Source organism: Amblyraja radiata, chromosome 27 (genome assembly GCF_010909765.2).
Source record: "Amblyraja radiata isolate CabotCenter1 chromosome 27, sAmbRad1.1.pri, whole genome shotgun sequence".
In the NCBI taxonomy this organism is placed as follows: Eukaryota; Metazoa; Chordata; class Chondrichthyes; order Rajiformes; family Rajidae; genus Amblyraja; species Amblyraja radiata.
Window position 1 is genome coordinate 1192585 of NC_045982.1, and position 13988 is coordinate 1206572.

At 49.0% G+C, this 13988-nt stretch overlaps 1 protein-coding gene across 6 annotated transcripts in view; it reads left to right on the plus strand.

Moving 5' to 3' along the window:
• Positions 1-12558, plus strand: part of LOC116988290 (proto-oncogene tyrosine-protein kinase Yrk-like) — an 89893-nt gene extending 77335 nt beyond the window's left edge. For 4 of the 6 annotated variants that reach the window (XM_033044855.1, XM_033044853.1, XM_033044856.1 and 1 more), the window contains 5 exons: positions 747-926; positions 4838-4914; positions 6181-6334; positions 9394-9525; positions 11650-12556. In XM_033044855.1, the coding sequence (XP_032900746.1) occupies positions 747-926; positions 4838-4914; positions 6181-6334; positions 9394-9525; positions 11650-11858 (752 nt within the window). In that variant the 3' untranslated portion in view covers positions 11859-12556. Of the gene's footprint in view, positions 1-746; positions 927-4837; positions 4915-6180; positions 6335-9393; positions 9526-11649 lie in introns of all 6 variants that reach the window. The other 2 variants (XM_033044852.1, XM_033044850.1) reach the window with 2 other exon arrangements.
• Positions 12559-13988: the final 1430 nt, after the last annotated feature.

Sequence of the window (13988 nt, forward strand, 5' to 3'; positions counted from 1 at the left end):
TCCCCATGACCTCTCTTCTGTGTCTACCCTGAGATAGTTGTCCAGATGCTCCTCACATCTCCAACCCTCCGCTAGGTCCCAGCCAGGAGATGCCCACTGGCCCGGTGAGGAATCGACGTCTAGATGGTCACGGCAGGCAGGTCAGGTGGGATTGGTCACCGACTCATGTCATTAATGTTCCATCATTGAAGCAGAGGAATTGATGCTGGAGTAACTCAGCGGGTCAGGCAGCATCTGTGGAGAACATGGATAGGTGATGTTTCACAGAGTGTTGGAGTAACTCAGCGGGTGCAGCAGCATCTGTGGCGCTAAGGAAATAGGCAACGTTTTGGGTCGAAACCCGTAAGGGTTTCGGCCCGAAACGTTGCCTATTTCCAGAAGGATTTCGGCCCGAAACGTTGCCTATTTCCTTCGCTCCATAGATGCTGCTGCACCATAACTCAGCGGGTCAGGCAGCATCTGTGGAGAACATGGATAGGTGACGTTTCACAGAGTGCTGGAGTAACTCAGCGGGTCAGGCAGCATCTGTGGAGAACATGGATAGGTGACGTTTGGGGTCGAGACCCTTCTCCTGGATCAGATTCCTGGCCCTTGATTCATTAAAAGTGCGACCTATAGGCGAGGGTTAAGGAGCATGACCCTTCACCCCTTCACCTCATCCCCATCTCCATCCACCATCAACCCCTCCCAACCACCACCCACCGTTTCTTGCCTATAACGTGTTGTGTGTGCGTCGCTCGCTTCAGGCACATGGAACGGGACCACCAAGGTTGCAGTGAAGACCCTGAAGCCCGGCACTATGTCCCCTGAGGCGTTCCTGGAGGAGGCCCAGATAATGAAGAGACTGAGACACGACAAGTTGGTCCAACTCTACGCCGTCGTGTCCGAAGAACCAATCTACATTGTCACCGAGTTCATGACCCAAGGTAAGGGTGGCCTCTGGAACAGGACATGTATTTTGACTGAAGATAGATGCAAAAAGCTGTAGCAACTCAGCGGGTCAGGCAGCATTTCTGAAACATAGAAACATAGAAAATAGGTGCAGTAGGAGGCCATTCGGCCCTTCGAGCCAGCACCGCCATTCAATGTGATTATGGCTGATCATCCACAATCAGTACCCCGTTCCTGCCTTCTCCCCATATCCCCTGACTCCGCTATCTTTAAGAGCCCTATCTAGCTCTCTCTTGAAAGTATCCAGAGAACCTGCCTCCACCGCCCTCTGAGGCAGAGAATTCCACAGACTCAAAACTCTCTGTGTGGAAAAGTGTTTCCTCGTCTCCCTTCTAAATGGCTTACCCCTTATTCTTAAACTGTGGCCCCTGGTTCTGGACTCCCCCAACATCAGGAACATGTTTCCTGCCCCTAGCGTGTCCAAAACCTTATAAGTTTCAATAAGATCCCCTCATCCTTCTAGACTCCAGAGTATACAAGCCCAGCCGCTCCATTCTCTCAGCATATGACAGTCTCGCCATCCCGGGAATTGACCTGGTGAACCTACGCTGCACTCCCTCAATAGCAAGAATGTCCTTCCTTAAATTAGGGGACCAAAACTGCACACAATACTCCTGGTGTGGTCTCACTAGGGCTCTGTACAACTGCAGAAGGACCTCTTTGCTCCTATACTCAACTTTCAGGTTAAGACCCTTCTTCAGAGGTACTTTGTTTGTCCATCCTGACCCCTGCTCCCTGCCATTGGCTGGACCAAGGGTTATCTTTAGTCTTCCGCTCAGCATGAATCGGTTTCCTCGAGTGATGGGGCCGGTCGCGAATCTTCTCAACAAGACTGGAAAAATCCTGTTGATTTGTGACTGGGCATGGAGACACGAGCTCGCTGACCTGTTACACTGCAGGCTTGTCCCTTCACAGTTTTTAAACAGTGAGTTTACATTGAACACCTTGCACTCTTCAAACAGGACCTCCGAACAAGACCTCTACTCTCCTCTTTAGAAGGACAACCCATGGATCCACTAATTCCATATCCTACAATTCTCCGCGCCAAGCCCGTTTAATTCCCCGTGTAATTCCCCTGCGGTGCAGGCGCGAAGGGCCGAATGGCCTACTCCTACTCCTAATTTCTATGTTTCCTAATTTCTATGTTACTCTTTGCTAATACTATCTTCCTTCAGCCTCATCGTATCCTTAGAGCCTTGGTCCAATCAAATAACCCCAAACCTAACCCTAACCTCGTAACAATAAACAAAACCTAAATATTCTTTTGTGAAGTTCTTTGTGAAGAGGGAACCATGATTTTCGTTTAATTGTTCTGCCATTTATTTATTTGTTCCTGATTATAATTTCCTCTGCTTAAGGTGAGGTGAAGTGGAAAAGATTTAATAGGAACCTGAGGGGTAACTTTTTCACACAAAGGGCGGTGGGTGTATGGAACGAGCTGCCGGAGGAGGTAGTTGAGGCTGGGACTATCGCAATGTTTAAGGAACATGTAGACAGGTACATGGATAGTGTTTCAGAAGGAACTGCAGATGCTGGAAAATCGAAGGTAGACAAAAATGCTGGAGAAACTCAGCGGGTGCAGCAGCATCTATGGAGCGAAGGAGATAGGCAACGTTTCGGGCCAAAACCCTTAAGGGTTTCGGCCCGAAACGTTGCCTATCTCCTTCGCTCCATAGATTCTGCTGCACCTGCTGAGTTTCCCCAGCATTTTTGTGCACCCCAGGTACATGGATAGGACAGGTTTAGAGGGATATAGACCAAACGCAGGCAGGTGGGACTAGTGTTGGCCGGTATGGGCAAGTTAGGACGAAGGGCCTGTTTCCACACTGTATGACTCTGTGACTCTATATTTATCTGCCTGGGTATGCTTGCCTTCGTTGGTTAGTGCATTGAGTATAAGAGTTGGGAGGTCATGTACATGATTACACGCGAGCCGTCCACTGTGTGCAGATACAGGATAAAGGGCATAACCTTTAGTCAAAGAGAAAGTCCAGTAAAGTCCGATTGGAGGGTCTCCAATGAGATAGATGGGAGGTCAGGACCGCTCTCTAGTTGGTGAGAGGATGGTTCAGTTGCCTGATAACAGCCGGGAAGAAACTGTCCCTGAATCTGGAGGTGAGCGTGCATTTTCACACTTCTGTACCTCTTGCCCGATGGGAGAGGGGAGAAATGGGAGTGACCGGATGGGGTGCGACTGACCGAGGTCCATGAGTATCAGAGTTGGGAGGCCATGGTGCAGTTTCATACACCTTTGTTTGGGCTGCATCTGGAGTATTGGGTGTAGTTCTAGTCATCCCTTTACATGGAGGATGTGTGGGGGCTTTGGAAAGGGTGTAGAAGTTTACCTGGATTAGGATTCGGGGGTATTGGCGATAAGCGGAGGTTGGACTGACTTGGATTGCCTACACTGGGGCGTTGAGGGGAAACCTGATAGAAGTGAACAGAATTATAGACAGGGTAGACAGTCGCAACGTTTTACGCCAGGGTGGAAATGTCAAAGACCAGAGTGTGAGAGGGGCAGGTTTAATACAGAGGGTGGTGGGTGCCTGGAACGTGTTGCTGGGGGTGGAGGTGGTAGAAGCAGATACCATTGTGGTGTTTAAGAGGTTTTTATCCAGGCACATTGATATGCAGGGAATGGTGGGATATGGATCACGTGCCACAGGCAGGGGAGATTAACTTGGCAACACGTTTGGCACAGACACTGTGGGCCGAAGGGCCTGTTTGTGTGCTGTCCGTCCGGTTCTCTGTTTCATGAGCAGTGGCTGCCAGTTGCTATGCATCAGTTTACAGCGCAGAGCAAGGGGATGTGGAAGGTTCCAAGTGAGCAATGTATTAAACCCCGCTCAGATGGCAATCAGGGCAATAAAGGCATCATCAGCAGAGGAACAAACAGAACGGCAATGAGGTCCCACTTGTGAATCCCATCTGCTGCAAGTTTATGACAGGCAGTGACATTCATCTCCATGCGAGCCCAGCATTCACAAACACTACACGCTACAAGCTCAGCTCATCCTCCCCAAAAGCAAATACTCCATCAGACTTGTAAAGAGAAAATGAGATTCACACTCAATAACACAGAATAATACAGCACGGAAACAGGCCCTTCGGCCCAACTCATCCATGCTGACCCACATGCCCCATCCAAGCTTGCCCACATTTGGCCCATATTCCTTTAAATCATTCCTATCCATGTATGTGTATAAATGTCTTTTAAATGTTGGAATGGTCCCAGCCTCGACTACCTCCTCTGGCAGCTCAGCTCGTTCCACACACCCAGTTTAGGGAAAAAGTTGCCCCTCAGTTTAGTTTTCTAGGTTACAGATGCAGCACAGAAACAGGCCCTTCGGCCCACCGAGTCCGTGCCGACCAGCGATCCCCGCACACTCACACGATCCTACACACACTGGGGACAAATTTACAATTTTATACCAAGCCAATTAACCTACAAACCTGTACGTCTTTGGAGTGTGGGAGGAAAACGAAGATCTCGGAGAAAACCCACGCAGGTCACGGGGAGATCCGTACAGACAGCACCCGTAGTCAGGATCGAATCCGGGTCTAAGAAATTTTCAATGAGAAATCAAATGCAGAGAAGATTTAAGACGGATGAGGGCCTGAGCTTAAGGGAGAGGTTTATTCCTCGGAGTGCTGGAGACTGATTAATAAGTCATCTTAGCGGGACAGGCAGCATTCTGGAGAGAAGGAATGGGTGACGTTTCCGATCGAGACCCTTTCTTCAGACAGTGAAACATCACCCATTCCTTCCCTCCAGAGATGCTGCCTGACCCACTGAGTTACTCCAGCACTTTGTGTCTATCTTCGGTGTAAACCAGCACCTGCAGTTCCTTCCTGCGTGTAATAACTCATCTTATTTCCTTTTCAGGAAGTTTGCTTGATTTTCTCAAAGATGGAGACGGGCGGATCCTGAAGCTGCCGCAGTTGGTAGACATGTCTGCACAGGTACAGGACCCAGTGCCCACTGACCACTGCCCACTGACCACTGCCCACTGCCCACCCCCCACTGCCCACTGCCCACTGACCACTGCCCACTGCCCACTGCCCACTGCCCACCCCCCACCCCCCACTGACCACTGCCCACTGCCCACTGCCCACTGCCCACTGACCACTGCCCACCCCCCACTGCCCACTGCCCACGGCCCACCCCCCACTGCCCACTGCCCACTGCCCACTGCCCACTGACCACTGCCCACGGCCCACCCCCCACTGCCCACCGCCCACTGTCCACCCCCCACCCCCCACTGCCCACGGCCCACCCCCCACTGCCCACTGCCCACGGCCCACCCCCCACTGCCCACTGCCCACTGCCCACTGTCCACTGTCCACTGCCCACTGACCACTGCCCACCCCCCACCGCCCACTGCCCACTGACCACTGACCACTGCCCACCCCCCACCCCCCACTGCCCACCCCCCACTGCCCACTGACCACTGACCACCGCCCACTGCCACTTGACCTTAAAGCTTTGCCCTGTATCATTTGTTTCTTCCATCCTGGGGAAAAAAGGTTCTGACTGTCTACCTTATCTACGCCTCTCGATGTTATACACGTCTACCGGGTCTCCTCGTAACCTCCTGCATTCCAGAGAAAACAGTGAATCAATGAATGATACTTTGTTATCACGTGAGATGTCACAGTGAGCTTCTTTGCCTTGCATACCGTGCACAAGGTATGCAAAGAGTCGCTATGTAAGGGGCAGCGACAAGGTTAAAGTGTTCAATGTAATCCAAGTATGAAGTGATCGTAGAAACATAGACAATAGGTGCAGGAGTATGAGGCCATTCGCCCCTTCGAACCTGCACCGCCATTCAACATGATCATGGCTGATCATCCACAATCAGTAACCCATTCCTGCTTTCTCCCCATATCCCTTGATTCCGTTAGCACTAACAGCTAAATCTGACTCTCCCTTGAAAACATCCAGTGAATTGGCCACCACCGCCTTCTGTGGCAGAGAATTCCACAGATTCACAACTCTCCGGGTGAAAAGGTTTTTCTTCATCTCAGTCCTAAATGACCGACCCCTTATTCTTAAACTGTGACCCCTGGTTCTGGACTCCCCCAACATGGGGAACATTTTTCCTGCATCTAGCGTGTCCAATCACCTTAAGGATATTCTCTGCTTCTATAAGATCCCCTCTCATCGATTCCCAGGGGTGAATGAGCAGTCGACAGTCCATGTAATAGTTCTCTCTTCCTTGCCTGTAGATTGCCGCTGGTATGGCTTACATCGAGCGAATGAATTACATCCATCGAGATCTCAGAGCTGCCAACATCCTGGTTGGAGAAAACCTTATGTGCAAGATAGCGGATTTTGGACTGGCGAGGCTGATCGAAGACAATGAGTACACAGCCCGGCAAGGTAGGACTTCCTCTCGACATGGTGTGCCAGTTGGTGTCTGGGCAACACAACCAACGTATCGGCGGCGAGTCTGGTCCATGCTGGAGGACTGGGTTCAGCCTCCACCCTCCGCTCTCTCCACTGGAAATGGTGCAGAGCTACGAGGATGTTGCCAGCACCCAGGGTCCTTAGTTACAGGGAGGGAGAGGTTGGGCAGGCGAGGACTCTATTCCTTGGAGCATAGGAGGATGAGGGGCGATCTTATAGAGGTGTATAAAATCATGAAGGGAATAGATAGGCTGAATGGACAGTGGCTTCTACCCAGGTAGGGGAATCAAGGACCACAGGACGTAGGTTTAAGGTAAGAGGGGAAAGATTTATTAGGAATCTTTAGCCAGAGGGTGGTGAATCTGTGGAACTCATTGCTACAGAAGACTGTGGAGGCCAAGTCAGTGGATATTTTTAAGGCAGAGATAGATAGATTCTTGATTAGTGCGGGTGTCAGAGGTTATGGGGAGAAGGCAGGAGAATGTGGTTGGGGGGGAGAGATAGATCAGCCATGATTGAATGGTGTAGTAGGCTTGAAGGGCCGAATGGCCTAATTCTGCTACAATCACTTATGACCTTATGACCATGTTATCAGTGATCATGAGCATCCCTTATGACCTGATTTGATGGGCACCATTTTTACACAGGGGGTGATGGGTGAATGGAATGAGCTGTCAGAGGGATATTATCATCATGTGCCGAGGTACGGTGGAAGGCTTTGTCTTGCATGCTATCCAATAAGATCAGATAATGATGTACAAAATATAATCATCAAACTCTAGTACCATAAATAGAGCAAAGGGAAATCTACAAAGTGCAGAGAGGCAGGAACATGGTTGGGAAATGTTTGGAGGAATATGGGCAAATGCAGGCAGATGGGATTAGCTTAGATGGGGCATTTTAGTCAACATGGGCTGGATGGGCTGAAGGGCCTGTTTCCAGGCTGTATGACTCCGAGTCACACTCCAGTGCAACAAAGTCAGTAATAATAACAGAACATGCTGGAACATCTCGGCAGCTTGGCTCGGCACGGTGGCGCAGCGGTAGAGTTGCTGCCTTATGCCCCTGTCCCACTTAGGAAACCTGAACGGAAACCTCTGGAGACTTTGCGCCCCACCCAAGGTTTCCGTGCGGTTCCCGGAGGTTGCAGGTGGTTGCCGGAGGTTGCAGGTAGTGGAAGCAGGTAGGGAGACTGACAAAAACCTCCGGGAACCGCATGGAAACCTTGGGTGGGGCGCAAAGTCTCCAGAGGTTTCCGTTCAGGTTTCCTAAGTGGGACAGGGGGCATTACAACACCAGAGACCTGGGTTCAATCCTGACCACGGGTGCTGTCTGTGTGGAGTTTGTACGTTCTCCCTGTGACAGCGTGGGTTTTCTCCAAGTGCTCCGGTTTCCTCCCACGCTCCAAAGACGTACAAGTTTGTAGGTTAATTGACTTTGGTTTAAATTATAAATTGTCCCTAGTGTGTGTAGGATAGTGTTAGTGTGCGGGGATCGCCAGTCAGTGTTGCTGAAGGGGCCTGTTTCTGCGCTGTTTCTCCAAACTAAACTAAAAGGTAGACAAAAATGCTGGAGAAACTCAGCGGGAGAGGCAGCATCTATGGAGCGAAGGAATATTCCACAGATGCTGCTGCACCCGCTGAGTTCCTCCAGCATTTTTGTCTACCTTCAATTTTTCCAGCATCTGCAGTTCCTTCTTAAAGTAGACTAAAATTCACTTCAAGCAAAGGAGTGTGAAGATGGGTCTCGACCTGAAATGTCACCTATTCCTTTTCTCCAGAGATGCTGTCTGATCCGCTGAGTTACTCCAGCTTTTTGAGTCTGTCTTCAAGCTAAGGAGGTCGTTGATCAGAGGTCAGAACCGCTGAAGAGTATTTTTTACTGCACTTTTGGGAAGTAAAAAATACTAGTGAAGAAACGACTTTTTTTTAAACTTGGTTTATAGCAGAAGTGATGTTCTGACGTTCAGATTCAGCCACTGAGTGTGAGACAGATTCTATTCTATCCCACTCACCTCGTGTCTAATGAGCTGGTGAATTATTCACTTAATTGCCTCTTTCCAGTCTGTTCCTCAAACAGGATAACCTTTGGTGAGGCGATTATCGGTACATAGCACGCAAACTATTTCATGCCACAGTAGCGACAACAACTCGCTCTCCTGAAGTTGATGTCAGACTTCATAAATTCATGATCATAAGTAATAAGAGCAGAATTAGGCCATTCGGCCCATCAACTCACCATTCTATCATGGCAGATCTATCTCGCCCTCCTGACCCATTCTCCTGCCTTCTCCCCGTAACCCCTGACACCCACAAAGGGAACATCCCAGATCTTGTGACCCTCAATCATTCGCGCAAACCTTTATAAAGTTCCTGCAGTGTGACAGAATTGAAGAGCCCAATACCACGTCCAATCTTCACCTATCAGCATGTAGTCTCTCGTGTGTCTGGGTTGGTTTAGTTTAGTTTATTGTCATGTGTACCGAGGTACGGTGAAAAGCTTTTTGTTGCGTGCTATCCAGTCGGCAGATAGACTATACATGATTACACTCGAGCCGTCCACTGTGTACAGATACAGGATAAAGGGAATAACGTTTAGTCAAAGAGAAAGTCCGATTAAAGATAGTCCGAGGGTCTCCAATGAGGTAGATGGGAGGTCAGGACCGCTCTCTAGTTGGTGAGAGGACGGTTCAGTTGCCTGATAACAGCCGGGAAGAAACTGTCCCTGAATCTGGAGGTGTGCGTTTGTTTTCACACTTCTGTATCTCTTGCCCGAGGGGAGAGGGGAGAAGAGGGAGTGGCCGGGGTGAGACTGGTCCTTGATGATGCTGCTGGCCTTGCCGAGGCAGCGTGAGGTGTAGATGGAGTCGATGGAAGGGAGGATGGTTTGTGTGATGGCCTGGGCTGCTTCCACAAGCCAGGAACCTTCAGCTTGGTTGGAGACATTGCTGGTCTTTACTTGGAGATGGCACTGGTCATCTCTGGAACGAGTTGGTCAGCAAGGCCAAATGATCGCCCTTGTTTATATTACAGGGGCTAAGTTTCCAATAAAGTGGACAGCACCAGAGGCTGCCCTGTACGGGAAGTTTACAATCAAGTCTGACGTGTGGTCATTTGGAATCCTCCTGACTGAGCTGGTGACCAAAGGAAGGGTCCCGTACCCAGGTAAGATCCACACTGCTCATCAACAGCTATGTTGCCACAGGTAAACACTGCTCACCTGCAGGTATGGAACCACAGGTAAACACTGCCCCAGCACCTGGAACACATGGTGTTATCACACACATATGATGTTATACCCACACATATGACATTATCACACATTATGTTATCTCACACACATGTTAAGACACATGAATGAATGAATGAATGAATGAATGAATGAATGAATGAATGAATGAATATGTTTATTGGCCAAGTGTTCACATACAAGGAATTTGTCTTGGTGCTCCGCCCGCAAGGGACAACATGACATACAGTGACAGTTAGGAATGACACAAACATTAAACATTAATAAACATGATATATACACATGGGATGTTATCACACACATGTTATACTACACGATGTTATACGCACACATATGATGTTATAACACATGTTATCATGCACACACTTGATAATAAACCTGCACATATGATGTTATAACACATGTTATCACATGCACACACTCTGTTATAACACATGATAATATACCTGCACATATGATGTTATCACACACAGTCCACACTCCGCTGCTCTAGCTGCAGCGTGGCTATTTAACCATGGTGTCGTGATGATGCAGCAGGTAGTGCTGCTGCCTCTCATTGCCAGCGATCTGCCCTCAATCCTGAGCCAAACACAGACCACTGCTAGAACTCAATGGGTCAGGCAGCATCTGTGGAGGGAATCAGTCCAAAGAAGTCTCCTGACTCGAAATGTCATCTGTCCATTCCCTCCCCAGATGCTGCCTGACCAGCGGAGTTCCTCCGGCACTTTGTGTTTTGCTCATGATTCCAGCGTCTGCAGTTCCCTGGTATCTCAGCTATTCTCCTCAAACCTCCCTCCTGCTCTCCTCTCCCAAATTCAACCAATCCCCTGGACACAAGGCCAATTCACAGTAGGGTCCCGAACCGAAACGTCACCTATCCATGTTCTCCACAGATGCTGCCTGACCCGCTGAGTTACTCCAGCACTCTGTGAAACGTCACCTATCCATGTTCTCCACAGATGCTGCCTGACCTGCTGAGTTACTCCAGCACTCTGTGTCCAATTTACAGCAGCCAGTTAACCTATGAGGAGAAATTTATTTGGTCGGAGGGTGGTGAATCTGTGGAACTCATTGCCACAGAAGGCAGTGGAGGCCAAGTCAATGGATATTTTTTAAGGCAGAGATAGATAGATTCTTGATTGTGGGGAGAAGGCAGGAGAATTGGGTTAGGAAGGAGAGATAGATCAACCAGGATTGAATGGCAGAGTAGATTTGATGGGCCGAATGGCCTAATTCTTCTACTATTCCTATGATCTTATGATTTATTCTAACTGGTCCACACCAGGAGACCCATCACCGCTGATCCTCTCAGGTGTAATGTTGGTATGCGTTTTATATTCTCAGATGACAAGATTACTCAGAAACGTGACTGTAAAATGAGGGCTTCATTAAAGAAACTTGACTAACAGAAAAATGAGGTCTTGCACAGAATGGAACTCAGAAACACTTAATTAGGTGACAAAGAGAATGGGATGATTATCCACAAGACTCACTTAGGCCACAGTTGATCCAATTTTCTGTTATAATGGGATAACGTCATCAATGAAGTTCCTGAAACTTGGGTGTCATTCATTCATGATCATGGCTGATCATCCACAATCAGTAGCCCGTTCCTGCCTTCTCGCCATATCCCCGGAGTCAAGGGATATGGGGAGAAGGCAGGAACGGGGCACTGATTGTGGATAATCAGCCATGATCACAGTAAATGGCGGTGCTGGCTTGAAGGGCCGAATGGCCTATTCCTGCACCTATTGTCTATTGTCTATTAATTAATTCATTCATTCATTCCATGTCTCTATTTTTAAGGGCCTGTCCCACGAGCATGCGGCTCCATGCGGCAAGCGCGACCTAACGTGGTCGCTTGCGCCGTACGTGGGACAGGCCCTTTAGGCTTTGTCTGTGGTTCCCTGTCACCACATTAGTACAATCCACATGTACTCATCCCTATGTGCTCATTATTAGCCCTCACTACTCTTTACCCGACCACAAGCCACAGGGGTTTTATTGACATATTGTGTGGCATTATTTCTCACCGCCAGGAATGAACAACCGTGAGGTTCTGGAGCAGGTGGAGCGAGGGTATCGCATGCCTTGTCCAAACGCTTGTCCTGCATCTCTTCACGAACTCATGATCCAGTGCTGGAAGAAAGACCCAGAGGAGCGGCACACCTTCGAGTACCTGCAGTCCTTCCTGGAGGACTACTTCACTGCGACAGAACCCCAGTACCAACCCGGGGAGAACTTGTAGCTGCCGGGCCGGTTAGAACATTCCTTCACCACCGTTGCGTTATATTTCCAACCATGAGATCAAGGAGTTGGGAAGGGCAGCTTTCATGGGAACTGTGGCCCAAAACTTGAAGGAACTCATTGAGATTTAGATCATCTTGTACAGCAGGAGACTGGCCAATCTCCCCAACACAGGATTGTACCGTGACAGCAAATGTACAACACTGCACAATGGGTGCATGGGGTGGAGAGACATTTGGGGGTCACTGCAATTTCCTGATGCTACTGAGCAGTATTGGAGTCCAGACACTGAGATTAACATCTTCCGTGTCTGGATGAAGAACAGGGACGATGCTGTCTTGCTCCCGGCCTGTCCCTGTTGCTTGGGACGTTGGGACCAGCCACAATGTACCATAAGAGAGCGTTGACTGGCCTACAATGCTTGTTTAACAATGTCGCAAAGGACCGTACTAAAATGGATCTTTTCTTTCAACTTAATATTTCACTCGGCTTTTGTATTTCAGTTGCCATATTCCAGACATATTTTATTCTCTTCTTTGTACAATTTTGTAGGCCCTTGGACAAAGAGACGCCTTTAAAACTGCTAATATTGGGGGGTTTACACGCACACACGCACGCGCACACACACACAAACGTACATACACACGTACACACACACGCACACACGTACGTACACACACACACGCACACATGTACGCGCGCACACACGTACACACACACACACACACACACACACACACACACACACACACACGTACACACACACAGGTAAACACACACGTACACACACACACGCGCACACACACACACACGCGCACACACACACACGTACACACACACGTACACACACACACACGTACACACACACACGTACACACACGTACACACACACACACACACACGTACACACACACGTACACACACACGTACACACACACACACACACGTACACACACACACACACACGTACACACACACGTACACACACACGTACACACACACACACGTACACACACACGTACACACACACACACACACACACACACACACACGTACACACACACACGTACACACACACACACACACACACACACACACACACACACACACACACACACACACACGTACACACACACGTACACACACACACACACACACACAGTGATGTGAAGCCAGCAAACGCGTGCGGTGTAACCACTGTTTCTCGACTGTGAATGCCGTCTGTTCCAAACCCGCTCTTTGCCAGGTCGAAACATGACAATGGAGCAGGGCCGAGAGAGAATGATTTACGGGATAAAATACAGGATCAGGTCAGTCCGCAGTGTTGGTGTCACTACGTGTGAAGTGTGGACGGGGACTAAGTCTGGGAGGAAATCACGGAGAGATTGGTGATGCGGTCCATCAGTGCCAGAGTGAGGATCAGAGTGAAGATCAGACTGAACATTGCGATGATTCGGAGGCATCGACCACTTTTAAACGCTGGGTTTGGTTGGTCAGCTCATCCCCACCCAAGGAGAAGTTGAGGACATGATCTCCATGGAGACGATGCTTCATGTTTAGTCTCGGACGAGACCAGCTCTTCATCATTGAGACCGCACTGGTATCGTTGCAGCTCCCTTGGCTTTCCACAGATTGACCGTAACACCCAAGGGTGCGTGAGAAAGCGTGGCGGTCGGCTGGCGCCGGTGAACGTGGCCAGACTGAGGCGCTGTTGTGTCCCGCGATACTTCACTGGCGAAGACCACACCCGCTCGGGATACCGACGAAGCTTCAAGCCCCAACTGGGAGAGCAGAAAGGAACTGCATTTTGTTTTGTTTAACAGAAGTATTAATTTAGCTTTATTTAAGTGTTTCGTTTAGCTGCCTAACTAGATCTCGATTGCCAATCTGATCATTATTTTTTTCATTGTTATTTGTGCAAATTACTGAAGATTAAATTTTCGCTCGCTCTGAACTCCGTATTATTTCTTTGCATGTCTCCAATGGCTTGTGTTGCACATTAAGTAGCACAATTTGTAGTTTGATATGTTCACAATTGACAATAAAATAAAGTGGAATTAAGGTTAACGTTGTGGTCAGCCTCGGCACCCAGACTCCAGCTAAATATGACGTGTAGGAAGTTCTCCAGAAT